The sequence below is a fragment of the Dromiciops gliroides genome, chromosome 1 (genome assembly GCF_019393635.1).
Source record: "Dromiciops gliroides isolate mDroGli1 chromosome 1, mDroGli1.pri, whole genome shotgun sequence".
Lineage (NCBI taxonomy): Eukaryota > Metazoa > Chordata > Mammalia > Microbiotheria > Microbiotheriidae > Dromiciops > Dromiciops gliroides.
In genome coordinates, this window is record NC_057861.1 from 480,479,987 (window position 1) to 480,502,576 (window position 22,590).

A 22,590-nucleotide genomic window follows, 5' to 3' on the forward strand; every position below is an offset into this window, starting at 1 on the left:
GAAACACAAGAAAAACAAAACCACCCATCTACCCAACACTGCTGCAACTATTCTGCTTCACTGCCACAAAAATACTATTTTCTTCCATCTCTCCTCAGGCTTGATTGCTTCACATCTATAAAACATTGACCAATATAAGGGAAAAACATCAATAGCATTTCTTTTCTCCTTATCATTCAAGCTAACTCCCCTAGAGTGGTTTACAGGAGCAGAGTCCCCTAGGACAGAGTCCATCTTCTCCCCTTCTGTCCTGCATGAGTAAATCATATTGATTCTTCTATATTGCTAACATGGGGACAAAAAGACATGACTGATCCCCAAGGGACCATAACTTAAAGTGATTGCCTAAAATGGAGCAGAAATGTATCAATAAAACATGGAGGGGTGTGGGAGGCCAATTACAGTGGTGTTCTTTGGTAGACTATATTCAAATGTGAACTTTTATAATTTTTTTTTAGAAACTTGATCTGTAGCTATTTTCCAGTGATCTAGAAAAGGAACCAGATTCACAAAATCACAAATTAAGAGCCTAAGGCTCCTAAGATGCCAAATAATTCAATTTTTGTGCCCTAAAATTCCCTTCACACAATACTTGGCAAGTGGTTACCTGTTTTTCCTTGAAGACCTCTAATGAAGAGAGAAAGCAATGCATTCCATTTTTGTTTAGCTTTGTAATTGTATTGTAATTCCATATTGTAATTTTAAGGAAGTTTTCCCTTGCATCTTCCCTGTAGTTTCTATCCATTGCTTCTAATTCTTCCTTCTTGGGGCAAACAGAAAAAATTTAAACTACTTTCTAGCTAACAGGTCCTGCAGAGTCTTCCATCAATCTGTCTATGGAATGTTCTCCAGTCTTTATATCATCTTGGTAGATTTCTTTTGGAGATATTTCAGCCTATCATTGTCCTTCCTAAAAGTCCGGTCCTCAGACCTGAACAGAGATTGTTCTAGATGTGGTCTGAGCAGGGCAGAGTTGAATTCAGAGAAACTGTCTATTTCCTTGTTCTGTTTAATTAACTATTGGAGTTCATGCACTGATTCATATTGAGCTTTCAATCCCCTAGAGGCCCCAATTTTAAAAAATAATTTTATACCATAGTTATAATCCTGATGTTATGACATTCCCAGTTGAACCCTCCTTTGTCAGAAAGAAAAAGTTAAGCTACACCAACCAATATGTTATGACATCTGATGATATATAGCACCCTGTAGTGCCCTACCTCTATTCTAAGATGAGAGAAGTATATTTCATCATCTGTTACCCAGGACCAAAATTGATCATTACGAGTATCAGCTGTTGTTGACTGATGCTTTCCCTATCTGTTGCTTATGCGGTTGATTTTTTTTTAACCCAAATTATGAAAAAACAATATGGCATTTGTGCTTTTTGTAGGCTGAGAAGGGGAAAGGAGAATCTTGTGAAGTTATATTTGGGCCCTTTATACTAATTTGAACAGATTTTGATGAATATTTTTTCTCTATAAATTGTCTCTTTGTTGTCTCTCCATATTAAATATTCCAACTTCCTCCTACAAACTCCAGTCATAGGAAGGCATTTGAATTCCAAAAACACTGACCAAAAAAAATCCTTCCAAATAAACACAAAAATACTAAATGCAGGAAAGGAATGCAAGACAATTTGCATGCCACATTTCTCTTTTCAGAGCACTATTTTGAAGTTACTCCTCTATAAAGATACAGGTCTTAACTGTATCATTTTCATATCTTGACAATCTGATTTAGTGATTGAATATACACATTATTAGAATTCCATAACAAAATAATCTCCATGTTCCATGAACTTGGTTACAGTGGGATTTCATTTGTCGATATTTTAATATTTTTATCATATTACTTTCTATGAAAGCTACCCCAGTTTGAACAGAAATATGTTTTAAAAGCTGACTGCATTAGGGGCAAAAAAGACAGATATCTTTATTTTGGTGATTATAATACAAACTAGTGACATATATGACAAAGTGTTACACAAACTATCTATGAATGTGTCTACTATATAAAACAAGGATAACTTTGTCAAGGGCCAAAACTGTTTCAGTTTGTATTTGTTTCCCTAGCACCTAGTAGGCCCTTAATGTGTGTTTATTGATTGATTAACTGGTGCTATTCTGCTTTAGAAGGCATTACTATCTATCTAATCATCCATTCAGCAGTTATTTATTAAACTGCTACTACTGTGTATGAAGCACTTGGTAGGTACTGGGAATATAAAAAATAATAGAGGACATGGCTTCTGCCTTATAATATCAAAGTAGCAAAGTATTTCTCTGTGTGTTTGTAATAAGAAACTAGATTTGAATCTTTTTGTTTTCTTATTTAAGCATTGACATCACTGAAGATGATCCACGCTGGCTGGGTGCATGGTGGATAGGGTTTCTTATTTCCTGCTTCCTGGGATGGTCTCTAATTATGCCTTTTTCTTGCTTTCCAAAGCATTTACCAGGTAAATGTTAAAAAGACACTTTCTTGAAATAAACTTCATCCTTAGAGTAGGCACTGAAATCTAAGACTTGCTTGAGTATATTTATTTTTCATTGTTACCATTGTATTTGCTGCTTTTTTCCTGTATAGTAGAAGTATTATTACAATAATAATCCATTTCAATTAGCAACTGGTTTGAAAAAAATCTACTTTCCGTTATTCTGTAAGGGGCTAAAATTCTAGCTATGATGTCTAAAATCTAATGAATTGTCACCTTAAATTAGAAAACATATAGCATCAATCTTTGGGCATTAAGTATTTATTAAAGTATATTAGAGGTAAGTAAAGAGAAACACGTGTATCAAGTATGAAATTTGCTTGCTCTCCCTATCCTGCCTGTCTCTTGCTCCCCAGCTGAAGTCTCCAACTGAAAGGCCCACTCGCTCCCTGGCTTCTCCCAAAAAACACAGCTCCAAGCTAATTGGCTATTAGCTCTGATTGACAGGTCCCACAGGTAGTACTATAGATGTAACTTTCAGATGCCAGGCAACTTCTAGATGCTAAAGTCACATGGTTTCTAAATCACATACTTTCACCTCATGGCAGAGCTTCCCTGAAATGTCTTTCCCAGCAGGGGGTGTCATTCCAATTCTCACAATTCAAAAATAATGTACTTTGCATTCATGGGATAGCTTTGTGGATATAAATAAAATAATATGTGGAAGTGCTTTAAAAGCAGTAAACTGCAATATATTGTCATTTTGTGATTCAAATAAACTTCTTATAATCTCATTGTAACTGTATATTCTATTGAATAAATTTCAGTAAAATAAGTTATCATTGCCACTATTTTATATTTCAGATTAATGTGCCCTTAATTTATTAGTACAAAATAGGCCCCATTGGCCCACATCATAATAATAATCTGTTTAGGGGAAAATTTTCATATAGCAAATTTCTAGAAGTCAATCTGCTATGTATGATCAGTTCATAATTCTGTAAGAGGACTGAGTAATAAAACTATTTTTTGGTGATATCTGGCTTTATATTAATGTTCCTAAATTTTCTTATTTTGTTTAATTTCTCTGCCACAACCTTGGATTTGTTCATGTTTTCTGCCTACTGGCCATCTCCACCTGTGTATTCTATAGGCATTTTAAATTCAACAAATCCCAAGCAATTCGTCATCTTTTCCCTAGATGTGCCCCTCATCTAACCTTCTTTATTCATTCTGAGGGTATCATCATCCCTTCCAGGTGCATTACAACTATAACCACAAAGTCATATTTGATTGTTTCCTCTCTCTCTGACTACTGATAACTACTCAGCTTCCAAATATTGTCAGTTCTTTCTCTACAACATTACTGACATCCATCCTTTTTTTTTTTTTTACCTCAACAACAATTACCCTAATTCAGACCATCATCGTCTTTTACATGTGTTATTAGAATAGTCTCCTCACTGGGCTTTCTACTTCCAAACTAACCCATTCTCCACACAACTGTCAAAATAATCTGACTATGTTACTCTCCTACCTGATCATTTTCTGTGGTTCCCTATATCCTTTATATCCTTTAAAATTAAACTCCCCAAGCTGACATTCAAAACCTTTCAAAATCTTGTTTCAGCCAATCTTTTCAATATTCTCCTTTGCATCCTCCATGTTCCATCCAAACCACCCTTCCCCAAAGACAGAAATTAATCTTCTAACTCTTAATTTTTCTACATCTTTATGTCATATTTCTGTAATTCATGACCTTTTTTGACTTCTCTTATTAGAATCTTTAATGATCTTTAAAGTTCAGCTTGTCTGCCTTCCATATGGTACTTTATTAATATCCTCAGTTATTCATCCTTTCTTCTTCCTCAAATGATTCTTTAGGTTTTGGGGTGTTTGTTTTTTTAAACATATATTGCATACTTGAAGCGGCAGGATGGTTTTTGTTGTTTTGTTTTTGTACTGGTATCTTGTACATCTGGCACAGTGCTTTGTGCATAGTAGGTACTTAATAAATGCTTGACTTCCTTCAAAACCTAGAGTCTTCCCTTATAGAATGTAAGCTCTTTGAGAGCAGGAACTTCGTTGTTGATCAGAATAGGTCCAGAATAGCATTTGCTTTGGCCTTTCCTGTACCTTTTGAAGTTAGAATTAATATAACAATTTCACTTCTTTTTCCCTCCATTGATTTATAACCCAAATGTATTCTACTCTTCTTTCCCTCTTTTATTTCTAAATTTTTTACAAAAGGATTTTTTTTTACTGTGCAATGCAAATACACTTTTATATACTTGTTCCTTTTGAATAAGTAGAATCATCATATTTCTAGAGCTGAATTCCATCCATTTGTTCTTCTTACTTTCCATCAGTATGGGGGGGGGGGAGTTTCCATGTTTTATTCATTTTTGTTCCTATATGTCATAATGTCCACCTCATTCTTTTGGTTCTACTCTTTCTATTGTATTATTTAATAAAGCCTTTTCCAATTTTCTTTGTGCCTTATGATTAGTGTCATCATAGTATTTCATTATATGAATGTGACGACTATTTATTTGATTCTTTCCCTATTGTTAGTCATTAAGGTTGTTTTGTCTTTTGCAATGACATACAAGTCTGCTATGAAAATCTTTGAATGACAAATGGATTTTATACTTTTGAATGTTTACAGAGCTCATGTTTCTTAGACTTTATTACATTAGCATAGTCTATAGGGATAACATTTTAATTGAAAACTCGTACATTTCTAAGCTGTCCTCCTTTCACTGACTTTATTTTCTTGAAAACTCATTTTAAAGAAATTTGTGTCGAGGCATCTGAGTGGTGCCATGGATGGAGTTTGTTACCCTGAGGAAGTCACTTAAACTCTCAGAGCCTTATTTTCCTCATCTGTAAAAATGAATGAATTGGATTTAATATCCTCTAAGCTATTTAAATCCGGCTATAAATCTACAATTTTGTGATCATCTGTAAGATGGAGGAGGAATTGAATCTGAGCTTCCTTCTAGCTCTAAATCTTCAATACTATACTTGTGGAAAAATAGCTAAAGAAAAAAAGGGAGTCTCTGGGGGTACATTTCCTTAAATACCTAACTGTCATGAACTTTCCCCTTATTGAGGCACTAAGGTGGAGTAATCAGATCTGAGTATCAGTCTTTCCTCAAAACACTTAATAGCTGTGTGACCCTGATCTAGTTACGTAATCTCTCTCTGTCTCAGTTTCCTCATCTGTAAAATGGGGTAATAACGAACACCTATTTTATAAGGTTTATATAGTTCAAAAAGTTTGAGAACATAAGTTCTGGGTAATATAATCATTTACTAATAATGCCACCATGTTCATTAATAAAAAGATGGTCATTTGCATTTTCTGTCTTAGACTGAAGACAATCGTGAGGTGGCTCACAGTGTATATGTCCATGGGAAAGGGGTGTTTCCAAGGTTGGCAAGCAACTCTGATTAGTTAACAATTAATGAAAGAATGAATATTACAATAAGGGGCGGGACTAATTCAAATGAACTTTGATTATATCATTTGCTTTTAACTTACCCCCAGCCTTGGGCAGTTTATTCAAAGTATTTATTCCCACCCAAACCTAAATAGAGCACAATGGTTTCCCCACCTAGGTGGTGTCTGAACCGGAGAGTTAATCTAATCTCATTATCTAGAATACCCTTCAAGAAACTGAACTTTTGAAATAAGGATTTAAGAAAAAGGGAGGGATACTCTGGATCTTCCTAAATCATTGGTTATTAATAATCATTTCTCTCAGGGTTGTTGTGAAAGTCAAATAAGATTTCATACACACACACACACACACACACACACACATATATATATATAGGTGCTCTGCAAACCATATAGTACTATATAAATTTTAGCTATTATTATTAGTTTTTGTAATTTAGGTTTTCATATTATTGACTTGTTAGTGCAGAAAAATTAAACCCTGTACTAAGGTATGTTAATTGTAGAAATCATGAAGTTTGTTCAACTTTATTATGTAAAATTTGTTCATTTGTAGGCACCACTTTAATAAGAGCTGGAAAAGTTTCTCAGGCCCATCAGGATGACAATATAACAAGATTTCAGGATGAGGAATTTGGAAAGAGTTTTAAAGATTTTCCAGCATCTCTTCTGGTAATGTAACATCTTTTATAATAAATACAATAAATTATTTCATTTTTTGATACTATGACTTAGATTGTGAAGCATTCGACTTTTCAGACAACATAAAATATTAATATTATAAGAGAATTAGAGCGATCATCCTTTATCGATGTGGAAACAAGAGAACAGAAAAAGTAATACAGAACAAACCTATAAGTATTGCTTTTTTAAACCTATAATTAAAATTTAGGAAGAAAGAAAGATTCATTTTTTATCTTTTCTTCCTGTCCCCCAAATATGTAATGATGCACACTGCCCCAGTGGACTGGCCTTCTAACACCATGTCTTAGACTAGACAATAGGCATTTTTATTCTTTTAGTTTTTCATATATTATATTATCAATCTATTCTTTTCTGAGCATCATAATTTGTTTTTTGTTTTTTCCTTTTTGTTTTTGTGCTTTGTTTCCCCCCCCCCCCACCCTGGGCAATGAGTGTTAAGTGATTTGCCTAGGATCACACAGCTAGTAAGTGTCAAATGTTTGAGACCAGATTTGAACTCAGGTTCTCCTGAATCCAAGGCCAGTGCTTTATCCACTACACCACCTAGCTGCCCCCAAGTATCTTAATTCTTATTGACAAAGTCTAGTAGTATTCTGAGGCTCCATGCAAAAAAAGCAGTTGTCACCTGGAGGACCTCGTTATCTAGAACACTGATTCCCAATTCTTTTTTTCTGACAGCACAGTATTCTTTTCCATGAGGAATCAAGGCACAGTGAATGTTTAAATTGTTACTTGGAGAATCTTACATGCACAGTTTTCAAATAGAGCACTAATTTTTGTTGAATTCTCTGTGAATTTAAGGTCTGGAATATTTTGATGTTAATACATACATGTAATTAGCAAATTTTATTTATTTTGTGTATATTATACTTAACATATGATATATGATTTGTACTGTATATTAAATGAAATTATTCATGAATTTTTATTTTCAATAACTTTAATATTCATATTATACCTTTGAGAAACAGTGATTCTTTAAGGAAATCCCTCTTCTATTTGACTTTGTGCAAGGACATTCTCCATGACAATGGCAAAAAACCTATGTTGAGATTCATAGTGGGTACAAGCACACTGCAGCATATTTCCATTGATGGCCTATGCAGAAGAAGTGGTGTGAGGAATACCATTCAGGATATGTATGATTGAGAAATGAGGAGGTGTGTTAATTACATAATGAGAGCAAGGATGGATTATAATTAAAGTGATGAAGTAAGGGAAATGAGAAATGATATGTCTAAGCTCCTTGAGGGCAGGTATTAACATTTTTATATCCTTAGTGCTTAGCATACTACAATAAATATATTTTTTAAGTTTAGAATACATCAGTGTAGGGAAATTCTAGTAAAAAAAACTTCATCTATGCACATCAGCCACTTTTTAAACTTACCTTCTTAGGGAGTTGTTTGAGGCAAAGAGAGGTTAAGTGATCTGTTCAGGATCATATAGTTTTTTATCAGAGGCAAGATCAAAACTCCAGTCCAAGTCCAGCTTTTGATTAGCCATGTGATAACACCTCTCACTTTATACATGATAGGTACTTAACAGATGTTTTGTAATTTAAATTGAAAAGTGGCTAAGCCAAGACCAAAGCCTTAGCCTCCTAATTAGTATATTTTTGTTTTAATTTTTAATTATTTGATGTCATCATTATCTTATCATTCATGAATCTCAGCTACATCTATTTGTTTGGGGTTTTTTGCAGGGCAATGGGGTTAAATGACTTGCCCAGGGTCACACAGCTAGTAAGTGTCAAGTGTCTGAGGCTGGATTTGAACTCGGGTCCTCCTGAATCCAGGGCTGGTGCTTTATCCACTGCACCACCTAGCTGCCCCTCAGCTGAATCTTTATGAAAGCATGCAAAGCAAGAAATAAATTGTGCAAATAAGTAGAAATGACCTGTTTATTAAAATTACAAAAGGCACTTTAAAAAAATATTCTTTATTATTCACTGAAGACCTAGAGATTAAAAATTCCCAAGGGAATTAAAATTCAAAGCTATTGCTTAACAAAGAAACCCATCTTTTTAAACAATGCTATTTTTCTGGTGATATTAAATGGCTTTGTGAGCCATGGCACATTATAAGAATCAAAACTGCAGATAACCTAAAGGCAATGGAGAGCTGAATGGTGGTATAATAGATTTGAAGCATATTACAAAATATGGTGTGTGTACAAGAAGTGGAATACATTTCATTCTATAAATGTATGATTGGAAAAGGAGTTGGACTTTTGTTATGAGAATGATGTACAGCCCAAGTGTCATATTAGTAACCTTGAATTATATATTAAAACAAACAAACAAAAATTTAGAAGAAGATTGCCTGTATATAGGATAAATCTTTTGTGGAAGATTTATAGGAGGATATGAACAAGAATTATATACAATTAGAAGCAGGCATGGTTGGGTTGCCAGCTGTACATTTTGAGAGAGAATTCTTATTCATTTTAACAAATTAATAAATATTATTCAACACAATGTGCTTAATAAGTGCAGTATGCCATGCTAAGTCCAGGTGGCAAAGCTCTCTTGGAGAATACAACATGTAATAGACAAGTAACTACAAGGAATTTTAAAAAAGGAAAGAGAATTAACAGACAAGGATAATCAAAGATGGCTTCACAGAGAAGGATTCTGAGAGGAGTTGAGGAGGGAGAGTATTCCTACCATCAAGGTGACTTGTGAAAACCACTTTTGACATCCTTGACAAGTGATTCTCCAACCTTTTCCAGAAGCTTTCTAGTCCTGAGACAACCCATTCCATTTTTGTAAAGTTTTAATTGTTGGTAAATTTTGGTGGTATTTTATTTTATTTTACAATTACATGTAAAGATTGTTTGCAACTTACATTTCTATAAGATTTTGAGTTCCAAATTTCTCTCTCTCTCTCCCCTTCCCCTTCCCCAAAATGGCAGGCAATCAGATATATGTGTTTATACACATACACACACACATATACATACACACAATCATGTTATACATTTTCCTGTATTAGTCATATTGCAAAAGAAGAATCACAACAAAAGAAGAAACCACAGAAAGAAAGAAAATAATAAATAAAGTGAAAATAGTATACTTTGATCTGCGTTCAGATTTCATAGTTCTTTTTCTGGATGTGGAGAGCATTTTCCATAATAAGTCTTTTGGAATTGCCATGGATCATCTTCTGAGAAGATCTAAGTCTATCACAGTTGATCATCACACAATGTTGCTGTTACTGTGTACAATGTTCTCCTGGTTCTACTCACTTCACTCAGGATAAGTTCATGTAGGTCTTTCCAAGTTTTTCTGAAATCCACCTGCTCATCATTTCTTATAGTATAATAGTATTCTAATTGTTGGTCAATTTTTAAAATTACATCAAACCTAATTCTGTATCTTTGCAACTTCCATCTGTTGCACTAGTTCTGCCCTCTGGTGGTAAGCAGAACCTGTCTAGATTTTCCACATGAAAACCCTTCAGATACTTTAAGATAGCTTTCATCTCTTTCCCTATGTCACCTTTCCTCGATCTTTCCTCTAACATCTCTTGTATGTATGTATATAACTAAATTTTTGAATTCCATCCCCCACAAATATCACTAATTCCTTCAACTCATCTTCACATGTTAAATGATCAGGAGGCCTATTCTGGTTGTCTTCCTCTGAATTCTCTCCAATTTGTCTATGTCTTACTTCCACAAGGTAGTTCCCAAAATGGATGTGTGTCATGAAGTTGAAATAGGGTTCCACACTTTACTTTACACCAAACACTTCTTTCATTCTACTCCCTGATCTGGGCTACATATAACTGTGCCTCAGGTACAGAAGTGTATTTGGACTATAAGAAGTTATATTAAATCCTACCAAGGACCCTCTGATGTCATCTCAGTATCTATAATTACTTCATGTCTCCTCAAAGCAAGTATTAAACTAGCAAGTATTAAACTCTACTTCTACAGGGATGAATTCATGAGCAGGAAAAAAAAGAACCATAAGAAAGAAAAGAAAGAAGTAAACAAAGAAAAACTTATATGTGTTATGAGGTAAGGGAATTTTAGGTAGAATCTTAAAGGGATAAAATAATTCTTCTATAGCTACAACTGGAATATGAGAAAAGAGGATGATATGGCCGCAAAAACTCAGGATGCTTGAAGAGTCTAATAAAAGAACTTGAAGAAATAAGGGATGAAATTAGAACTCAATTTAAAATTTGAAAGATAATTCAGTGGCTTGGCGGGGGGGAAGCTAGAAAAAACTTTGCAAAGAAACAACCATGTTAGAAAGAGAGAAAAAATGTTTTTGAAAATATAATGATACTTATAACGAGAGATATTAGAGAAAGTGGAAAAGACATGTGTGATATATACTCTCAAGAGCAACTGACTCAGACCTTGGCCTCCCAGAATATGAAGAAATACAAACAAAGAAAAAAACTTTTAAATTCTACATTTCAAGGAGTCTTTTTTGAAGAATTCCCTAAAAGAATTAGAAAGTATTGGGGGGGGGAGCAGATCAATAACGTTCATAGGACCATAAGAGAGGAAACCATTCTTTTAATCCATCCAAAAATGTCATTATTAAACTCCAGAGCCTTTATATTAAAATGGAGAAAATGCTTTATGTAGCAAGAAAGAGACTCTGTTCAGAATAATGTTAAGACTACCTACCTGTGAGGGAAAAAAAAGGGTGGATGTAGGGAGGGGCACCAGAGAGTATGATGTTCCATGGAGTCAAAACCAAGGAGAGCTGCTGATGGAAAATAGAGAGTTACCTGGAAAATTCTGATTTGAGCCCTCTATAAAGTAAAGCTTTTGAAGGATTATGTATATGTATATTATGTAGATATGTAGATTTTGGTCTACACTGAGAGAAAAGTAACAAATAAAATTGGGATCAGATTGTTTCAAATAAAAATGAAAAATAGACCTGCAGATGCCTAATACTAATTTCTGTCCTTTCCTGCTAAAATAGGGATTCTTAACCTAGAGTCCAAGGATCCTGAGGGTTCTGTGGCTAGATATCAAAAGCTCTGTGAACTTTGATAGAGAATGCAATACTATGCATTTAGTTATTATTATTATTTTTTTTGGTGAGGCAATTAGGGTTAAGTGACTTGCCCAGGGTCACACAGCTATTAAGTGTTAAGTGTCTGAGGCCGTATTTGAACTCAGATCTTCCTGAATTCAGGGCCAGTGCTCTATCCACTGCCCCACCTAACTGTCCCCCAATACTATGCATTTAAAAACATTATTCTGAGAAGGGGTCTATATGCTACACCACACTGCCCAAGGGATTTATAACATACAGAAAAGGTTAAGAAAAACCCTATCATAAAAGAATGGAAGGGGGAAAGTCAGCATAATAATATTTGATGGAGAGAGAAATAAAATTATGAATAGTGATTTTGAATATGAGTTTAATACACTCACCCTTAAAACTGAACAGTGTAGCAGAATGAAGAAGAAAACAAAACCAAGTAGTTTGCTATATGCAAAGAATATACAAATGTGATTTATGTGGAGGTAAGTAAGGTGTAGGAAGTCTGGAAAAGTTAAAGGTAGCCAGATTTTGAATGCCAAATACAGAATATTTTATTTGATCCTGAAGATGATAGAGAGCTATTGGAATTTATTGCAGAGGAGTATGATATGGTTGGACAGAACTGTGCATTAAAAGAATCTCCTTTTTTCTTATCTTTGAGATTTTTTTCATTTATTTAGAATTTTATTCCCCCAATTACATGTAAAAACAATTTTAATGTCCATTTTAAAAACTTTGTTCCAAGTTCCCTTCCTCCCTCTCTCCCTACCCCCATTAAGAACACAAGCAATTCAATATAAGTTATATATTTGTAGTCATGCAAAGCATTTCCACATTAGTCGGGTTGTGAAAGAAAACAGACAAAAAAACTTATGAAAAAGAAACTAAAAATGTGTGTGTATATATATATATATATATGCTTCATTCTGTATTCAAACACTATCAGTTTTTTCTCTAGAAATGGATCACATTTTTTATAAGTCCTTCAGAGTTGTCTTGGATCATTGCATTGCTGAGAAAAGCTAAGTCATTCAAAGTTGATCATCTTACAATACTGCTGTTACTTTGTATAAAGTACATTTCACTTTGCATCAGCTCATGTAAGTCTTTCCAGGTTTTTCTGAGAGCATCCTGGTCATCATTTTACAGTTACTATTGCTAACTGAATTTCCCTCCATCTTACTCCCTCCCCATGTCATATACTCTATACTCTATCTCCTTTCACCTTTTCCATCCTCAAAGGTATTTTTCTTCTGACTGCCCCCTCCCTCAATCTGCCCTTCCTTCCATTACACCTCCCCATCCCTTTCCCTTCCTACTTTCCTGCAGAGTAAGAGATTTTTCTACCAGATTGAATGTGTATGTTATTCCCTCTTTGAGTCAATTCTGATGAGAGTAAGGTTAACTCACTGCCCAGCACCTCCCCCATCTTCTCTTCCACTATATAAACTTTTTTCTTGCTTCTTTTATATGAGATATTTACCCCATTCCAACTTTTCCTTTCCCTTTATCCCAGTGCATTCCTCTCTCACCCCTTAATTTTACTTTTTTAAAGATATCACCCCTTCATATCCAACTCACACCTGTGCCCTCTGTCTAAATATACTCCATCCACCTGCCCTAATAATAAGAAAGTTCTTATGTGTTACAAGTATCATCTTCCCATGTAGGAATGTAAACAGTTTAACCTTTTAATATCCCTTATGATTTCTTTTTTCATGTTTACCTTTTTATGCTTCTCTAGAGTCTTGTGTTTGAACGTCAGATTTTCTGTTCAGCTTAGGTCTCTTCATCAAGAATGCCTGAAAGTCCCCTCTTTCATAGAATTCCCATTTTTCCCTTGAAGGATTATACTCAGTTTTACTGGGTAGGTGATTCTTGGTTGTAATCCCAGTTCCTTTTCCTTCTGAGTGTCTGAACACCCTTTTTTAAGGTCCACATTGCTTACCTCCTGGTATGAGTAAGAGGCTAGAAAAGGTACCTTAAAATTGTTTGCTTCATCCAACCCTGGCCTGATTGCCATCTCTGGCAGGGATCTTACCCTGTGCTCAAAACACATGCAAAAATATGTACAAAATCTTTTGTGATGATGATTCCACTCACCTTTGGTACATGGAATCTGAACTTGCTTATGGACAACATGAAATCCAGTGGACCTTCAAGATGAATAGCTATTGTTGTGAGAGAACTCAGCAAATATCACATTTAGATAGCAGCCCTTAGTGATATAAGGATAGCAAATGAAGGCTAGCTTACCAAACTTAGAGCTGGATACACATTTTTGCGTGTAACCACTGTGATGGATAGTGCCATGAAGCTGGTGTAGAATTTGCGATCAAAACTAATTTGGTAAAAAAAAAAAAGTGTGTATGCCTCCCAAAAGGAGTGAATAACAGGCTCATGACAGTGTGGTTTCCACTTGCAGGAAAATGCCTTGCCACCATCATTAGTGCATATGCTTCCACCTGTTGAACCCTGATGAGCTCAAATAAAAAGGTTATGAAGAACTGGAGACCCGCATTATCAATATGACAAAAGAGGACACGCTTGTAATTCTGGGTCATTGTAAGGAGAAGAGACAGACAGGATGTGAGAGTGATAAAGGGGATGTGTGGCTCAGAGGGCTGGACCAATCACAAACTTATCCTCTTCAAGATAAGCATTCACATTCAACAAAAGCAGTAGCCCCAAAGCAAGAAAACAACCAGAATTTAATATCAACATAGTAGGTCACTTCTTTATGCATGAAGTTTGTTGTTAACTTAGTGGGACAACTGAGCTAACACAGAGTTGGAAACAGTCAAGCACAAAAGGAATGGGCAGCTTTTAGAGATTTAGTGTACAGCATTGCATTTACTCATGTGGGCCAGAACATTTAGACATCAAGATTGTTTTGATGGGGAGATTCAGAAGCTGCTAAACAAAAATCAAGAACTCTACAGGGTTGTCAGCAGGATAGTTTGTCCATCTCTAATAAAACCGTATTTGACTCTATGAAAAGTAAAGTGCAAGCAACTCTTAGAGAGCTGGAGGATCCTTTGCTCAGTAAGAAGGCAGATGAAATTCAGTTTTACACTTATAGTAACAATCCAAAGTGGTTTTATGATGCTCCAAAGGCTCTTTATGGGCCAAAGACATATGGTACATATCAACTTCTCGGCACTAACAGAGTCACATTGATTAATGAAAAGGAGATGCTTCTGGAGAAATGAGACCATTATTAACAGGTCATCATCAACCAATTCTGAAGCTATTGGCCATTTTCCACAGGTTGAAATCTATCCCTTTCTAGCCAAACTTCTAACTGAAGAAGTTTTAAATGCTATTAGGTTCCTCTTGTGTGGCAAAGCACCTGGTACTAAATCTATTCTAGCTGAGATTTATAAGGCAGGGAGTCCACTGCTTATACAAAAGCTAAAGGAAATCTTCTGGGTTATATGGCAAGAAGAGGTTATTCCCCCAGGACATCAAGGATGCCTCCATTGTCCATCTCTATAAAATAAAAGAAAATAGATCATTTTGTGACAATCATGGGGTGGGAGGTATCTCTCTTTTATCATTTCTGGTAAAATTCTTGCCAGAATCCTCCTTAATAGGCTGATCCTTCACCTGGAAGATGGTCATCTACCTGAGAGACAGTGTGGTTTCAGAAAGGGACAAGGAACAGTTGATATGTTGTTTGCTTCCCAATAATTCCAGCAAAAATGCCAAGAGCAGAACAGAGGTCTGTACACAACATTCATTGATCTGACCAAGGATTTTGATACCTTCCCTATTTCCAAACTTATCTATTAGTACCAAGGGTACCACTACCCTCCCAGTTATCCCAAGTGTCAACTTCAATTCTTCACTCTCAGCTCACAATCCAGTTTATTTCCAAATCCTGTTAACTTTTCTATGATGACATCTCTCATATACTCTCCCTTCTCACCTCTGATACTCTCAGCAACCTGGTGCAAGCCTTCATCACCTAAATCATGAGGGCTTGTGGAAGATCATGGCAAAATTTTGTTGCCCAGAGAAGCAAGAGTTTGTGCTTATTTCCATGCTTTTTAGCATATTTTTGCCAGTGTTGTCAGATGCCTTCAGCAAGGATGAAAACAGCATCAAGGTCAGTTACTGCACTGACAGTAAATTATTAAACTTTGAAAAGGCTACAAGCCAAGAATAAAATGGAGGAAGAGTTTGTGCATGATTTTTTTGTTCACAGATGATTGTGCACTTAGTACAGCCCCTGAGGCTGAGATGCAACCAAGTATGAATTGATTCTCTGCTACTTGTGCTAATTTTGGTCTAAAATTTAACACCAAGAAAACTAAGGTTCTCTACCAACCAGCACCATACCATCTATATGTGAACTATCAGTTACAGCAAATGGAGAAAGTTTGAATGCTGTGGATAAATTTACTTGCTTTGGCAGTATAATTTCCAGATGATGAGGCTGACACATGCATTGCCAGAGCTAGTTCAGTGTTTGGGAGGCTTCAATGGAAAGGCCAGAAAAAGGAGAAAGGGAATAGAAACATGAAAAGAGGAGTATCATAGAAGCCAAGGGAGGAGAGAATATCTAGAAGAAACCTTAAAAAGGCAAGTTCTAACAATTACTAAGAAAAAAGGTTGTCAGATTTAACAGTCAGGTGATCATGAACTGAGAAAATTAACCTCCCTATACCTGTTTTGCAGTGGGACATTATGAATGTGGAATATCATATACTTTCAGATGTAGTTGATGAGTTGGTATTACTGAACTGCTATCTCTTTTATAAATTCTTTGTTAGAAAAAGTGAGAGGGGAGGAATGTGTTTGAAAATTATATAAAAGTAAAAACTATCAAAAAATAAAACAATAAATGATACTTTGGAGAAATTTTGGCTAAGTATTGAAGTTGGAAACCACATTGTGAGTGGTTTATGAAGAAATGGATGTAATGAGAATAAACAATACTGTCTAAGAGCTTGGAAGTAAAATATATTTGAAGAGATGGCAGGGTCATTTAAATATTTTTTTAATTTTGGGGTTTTTTTTTTAAGATTAGGGAACTATAGGGGCAGCTAGGTGGCGCAGTGGATAAGCACCGGCCCTGGAGTCAGGAGTACCTGAGTTCAAATCCGGGCTCAGACACTTAACACTTACTAGCTGTGTGACCTGGGCAAGTCACTTAACCCCAATTGCCTCACTAAAAAAAAAAAAGATTAGGGAAATATAGACATATTTGTAGGCATCAGATAAGGAACAAGTATATGGGGAGAATTAGAAGATGATAGAGAAGAGGAATGATAGTAGATGGGACAAACTCCCGGAGAAGATGGTAGAGAAGGCAATTGTGGGCATGAGTAGTTAACCTTCACAAGGAGCACATGGAGAAAAGTCTGAAAGAATAGGTGAACATGTAAAAGGATTTTGAGTTATAAATAATAGATGATGAAGGATTTCATAGTGAACTATGATCAATGCAGTAATTCAGTAACCATCCATAATTACAGATTATTGATGATGAGATGTACTGTCTACCTCTTGAAAGTAAGGTAATAAATTTATGGTGTAGAATGAAGTATAGTTTTGTATACAGCTAATGAAAGAATTTGTTTTATCTTTTTTTTGTGTGTGGGGGACAATGAGGGTTAAGTGATTTGCCCAGGGTCACACAGCTGGTAAGTGTCTGAGGCTGGATTTGAACTCAGGTCGTCCTGAATCCAGGGCCAGTGTTTTATCCACTATGCCACCTAGCTGCCCCCGAATTTGTTTTATCTTAATTTCTTTATTCAGTGGGGTGGAATATAGGTGAGAAAGGACATAGACTTCTGTTAATTTAAAAAAAAATTACAAATAGAGGAGGTAGAGCTATAAATGTAAAATGTTGCATGCACTTTTAGATGAGGTCACTGTCTTCTTAATTTTAGTTACTTGTTTTACTTTGTTACAAGAGACCTCTCATAGAATGAGTAATCTATAAATGTTTATAATGTAAAAACAAAAAAAAATCTAAAACTTTTAAAGGAAAGAGAAATGAGATGGAGGGAGTAATAATTGTGGCTAGAATAAAGTCCAGAGAAGATAGGAGGAGAGGGGATCAAAGGTACAAATAGAACAGTTAACCTTGGCAAGGTGAAAATATGTATAAAGGTAAATATGTATAAAGGTTTTGAGATATAAAGAATAGAAGATGAAGGAATTAATATCCTCATTGCTTTGATTTTCTCAGTAAAGTGGAGGTAATGTTATTTGCTAGGATTTGAGAATAATAAGGAAGTACAGCAGACTTAAGGAGAAAGCAAAAAACCTAGACTAGAAGGAATATGGAAAGAACATCTTAAAGGAAGAATAAAAGAATTTCTGTGCATCTTTGAGTGCCCAGTTGAAATAAGGGATTGTGATTTTTTATGAACACAATCAGCATGACTATGTGGCAAAAAAAATCAAATGAATGGTCATGATTCAGGGTCAAGAATTGGCCATGCATGACTGTAGCAGGGCAAAGGGAAAAGAGATTAAAAGGTTGAGAAGAATATATAATTGAATTTAAGTAAAGACTGTGAAGGGAGGCCGTATTTCCTATTGGAGGAAAATGAGTAAGTAATTTTAAGTCAATTAATAATGTCAGCAATATTATGGGAAAATTAACCCACATAAAGGAACACACCATTTTCAAATATTGTGTATGTTTATATATGAATAATTAATATAATCATTTAAAATATTCTTACTTCCTCGTGTAGTACAATAGATTCAATAAACTGTTTCTTTGTAATCCTTTGTTAGTTTATACTTTGAGTTCTAATTGGTACTTTGCCCAATTTTTCTTTATGTCATCTACCCAACATAGCACACAAACAATGGTATAACAAAGCATTTCAAGCATGTGCTAATACCATTTTCATATTAATAGGATCATAGATTTCATGCTGGGAGGGACTTGGAAATTCATTGAATCCATCTTCCTCATTTTATTAATGAGGATGCTTAGTAATAGAGAGGTTAAATGACTTACCCAGGATCATATAAGTAGTAAGTGTCTGAGGGAGTATTTTACCCAGGACTTCCTAACTCATAGTCCAATACTGTACTATACCAGCTGCTTTCATATTATTTAATAGTGGTTTCTTTTTAAATTTACTATGTATATCTTAAGTTGGGAAAATGTGCACTTTTAACACATGATGGCTAAAAGGGTGTCTTTTCTAGTTGCTAAATTATCCTTTTAATGAAATATAACCATTAATAATGCAGTTACTAACTTGAAACACTTTACTTATAGATTTTGCTGAAGAATCCTGCCTTTATGTGTTTAGTTCTATCTACCACCACAGAAGCCTTAATTACTACTGGATTTGCTACCTTTTTACCTAAATATATAGAAAATCAATTTGGAAAGTCATCCAGCTATGCAGCTACCCTTGGAGGTAAGAGTTTCCTGCCCATTATATTAAGATCATTAGATTTTCCTTTATCCTAAACATAAGATATTCTTTTTTTTTTTTTTTTTAGTGAGGCAATTGGGGTTAAGTGACTTGCCCAGGGTCACAAAGCTAGTAAGTGTTAAGTGTCTGAGGCCGGATTTGAACTCAGGTACTACTGACTCCGGGGCCGGTGCTCTATCCACTGTGCCACCTAGCTGCCCCATAAGATATTCTTAAATATATTTATTGTTAAAACTTTTAATTTATACAAATTTTAATGTGACCCTTGTCAAAATTTCTAACTATATAAAAGAAAAGATTAGATAAAACAGAAGTGGAGAGGTTGCATGGTAGACAGAGCCCAACTTATGCCTTTGATTAGGGAGGACCTGGTGTTAAGTACCCCTTCTGATACACATTGGCTGTGTGAACCTTGGCAAGTCACTTAATCTCTCAGTTCTTTTAGACTATTAAATTGCATGGTAGATACTGATCTGCTTTGGTAGAGGGAATTTCCCAAGCCAGAGTTCTTGATATCAATGAAATCAGAGATCAGGATTGAAAAAAAAAATTGGAACCAAAGTTAAAGTAGTAAAACTGAAAGTCAAAAACTAAAACCTTGGACTAAGAAAGAGCTCTAGAGATCATATAGTTTAAGGCTCTCATTTTTAGAGATGAGGTATCTTTGGAACAAATTAAACTATTTTTTACATGACTTCTACCCAGCAGTTGCAGGGTTATTGAATGTTTCTGTGTATTTGGGTTTTTGATAGGTAGTCCTTTTAGAGATATCATTTAGCAAAAGGCCAGAATCCTTTTCTCTCCAGAATTAGCTTTTTTAAAAAATCTTCTTTCTTTCTTATGATTTTTCTAGTTTCTCTTTTGGCTTTTACTTTCCTCTTACCCACATTTCATTTCCCTTTTGCCTCTTCTTCTCTTTCTCCCCCTTACTTATTTTTTTCTACTTTCCCAACTTTATTGCTTGTCTTTCGAGGGGAGGGAAAGATCTGCCAATGCCAGCTAGTTGAACAGATGATTTGCTTTTTTCTGAATATCATTGTGAATTGTTCTGTGATTGGCCGTATCATGTTCATATTCTAACTGCAGGGCCTCTTTTCTTTCTAGGGATTGTTTTAATGCCAGGTGCCGCTCTTGGGCAGATTTTGGGTGGTGTCGTTGTTTCCAGGTTCAGAATGTCTTGTAAAGAAGCTATGAAATTTGCAGTACTTTCATCTACAGCATCATTCCTGCTGACTATGACTTTAATTTTTATGAAGTGTCCAAATGAGGCATTTGCTGGAGTTTTTCAACCATATAAAGGGTAAATATATCAATATCTTTTTGATATTTTAATATCACAGCCCCAAAATGTGTTTATAGTCATTACCAAGTATTTACCAAGTAGGTACTATATGAAACACTGTGTGGGTTTATAAATCATAAGATATGTTTGCTGCTTTCAAGGAACTTAAAATCATGTGAGGACAGATCTAATATTTGTGAAAATCTGGAGGATATTAAAAATGACAAAAATGACTAAAAATAGCAAACATGTACCAATTTAAATTTTGTATTTAGTGATTGTACAATAAAAGTTTGGAGAAGAAAGAATTGTATTAGTGTTCTCTTCCCTGCCATTGATACTTGGGAACTTCAATGATATCCTATCCTTCCAATCCATCAATTCCCTCAATAATGATAATAATAATAGTTAATAATAGAGCTTTAAGGTTTGTAAAGTGCTTTACAAATATCTCATTTTATCCTCACAGCAAACATGGGAGATAGGTGCTATTGTTATCTCCATTTTTTTAGATAAGAAAACTGAGACATAGTAACTGAAATTAAGTGAATTTCCCAGGGCCATGTAACTAGTAAGTGTCTAAAGCCCTAGGGGAACAAAAGGCTTCAAGCCTGACTCTGGGTGTGGTGCTCTATCCATTGTTATCACCCAGCTGCCTCAGCTCTCACAATCTACACCTTTACTCCATTTTATTTATGCACAGGAAGGGTTATATTTTTATTTCCCTATCACCTATAAATAATCTACCTCAGTGATCAAAAATTTCTGAAATTCCTCTCTTACTAAAACTTCCTATTTGTCCTTATATCTCATCCTTTCTAAACCAATCCATCCTCATCATAGCTGCTAGTCACTCCCTGTTTCAGTGCTCCTGACCATGACGTCCTGCCCTGGCCTTTTCTTCCTTCCCAAATATGGTTCTGAAATTATCCAGTTCCACAGTTATAGCCTGTCCTCCCCTCTCAAATTCCTTATCCCTTTTATATTGGTCATGTCTTGTAAAACCCATCCCTCAACAAGCACTACCACCCCTTTCTCTGCCCTGTTCACCTGTGCTGTAGGAAGTCACACAATTAGGTCAACTAGGTCTACTCCAAATGGTCTCATTACTCTAGTCTTATTACTGCATGGCAGTCCTTTTATTCTTCCCTAATTTACTTTCTATTGCAGTTCCCATAGAAGCTGTTCAGAAACTTCTCTCAAGTGTCCTATAGTACCCCATCTTGCCCCCTCAGCAGAGGGCCTGTGAAAATAAGGACATTTGTCTTGAGCTCCTTCTTTTCCCTTTTGAATATATCAAAACCCTTTTATACCTTCCTTCACTCCATTCTCTCAGGAAGATGTAATCCTTCTCCTCCCAAAGACCAGTGTTTCTACTTATTCCCTTGAATCCATCCCTTCTCATCTCCTCCAGGAGATTGTCCCCTCAACAACAGTGTCATATATAGAATGCTTAACAGATTTACAGATGACAGAAACCTGGGAGGAATAGCTGACTACTGAAAATCAAGATGACACTTTATCATTAATTAATTATCCCATAATTGAATATGATATAAAATTTGGATTCCCTAAAGCCACCAGCAAGAAATTTCTTTAGAGGTGTACATTCACCGTCTTCTCCAAAGGCTGTAGTATACACACTTTCCATAGAACATTCACCCACAAGCTTAGAATATACTCTGTCCCACTCTTCAGATTTCTTGATAGTCTAAAAGTTTATGTCAAAGATAATAAAGTTAATTTTTATGTTATTGTAGAGGCTAACTGCAAATGTAGGGATAAATGTAAAGCCTTATATTTGGGTTCAGATAATTAACCTTCTAAGCAGGAAATGAGGAAGGCCTTACTAGACAGTATTGTGTTTGAGAAAAAATCTATAGGTTTTAGTTGAATGATTATGGCAGTGAGGAAAGTCCATATGATCATGACCTGAATTTTAAAAGGCACAGAAACCAGGGATATGATGTGAGAGTCTCTGCCCTGGTCAGACCACGTGTAGGATAGTACATTTATTCAGGGGGCTGTATTTTAGAAAGGACAGTAATAAACTGGAGAGCCTCTACAGTAGTCATTCAAGATATATTTATTAAGCACTTGTTATGTGCCAGACACTGTGCTAAGCAATGGGCATACAAAGAAAAGAAAAAGACAGTTCCTACTTTCAAGGAGCATGGACTTTAATGTATAATGGAGAAGACAACATACAAACAACCATGTGTAAATGAGATATATAAAGGATAAATTGGACCTAACAGA

General features: G+C 35.3%; 1 protein-coding gene across 1 annotated transcript in view; it reads left to right on the forward strand.

The window, feature by feature from the left end:
* LOC122734474 (solute carrier organic anion transporter family member 4C1-like) overlaps window positions 1-22,590 on the forward strand; it is a 120,970-nt gene that overhangs the window by 30,684 nt on the left and 67,696 nt on the right. The window contains 4 exon segments of the mRNA XM_043975318.1: window positions 2,340-2,461; window positions 6,460-6,575; window positions 18,887-19,031; window positions 20,154-20,349. Coding sequence (XP_043831253.1) covers window positions 2,340-2,461; window positions 6,460-6,575; window positions 18,887-19,031; window positions 20,154-20,349 — 579 coding nt within the window.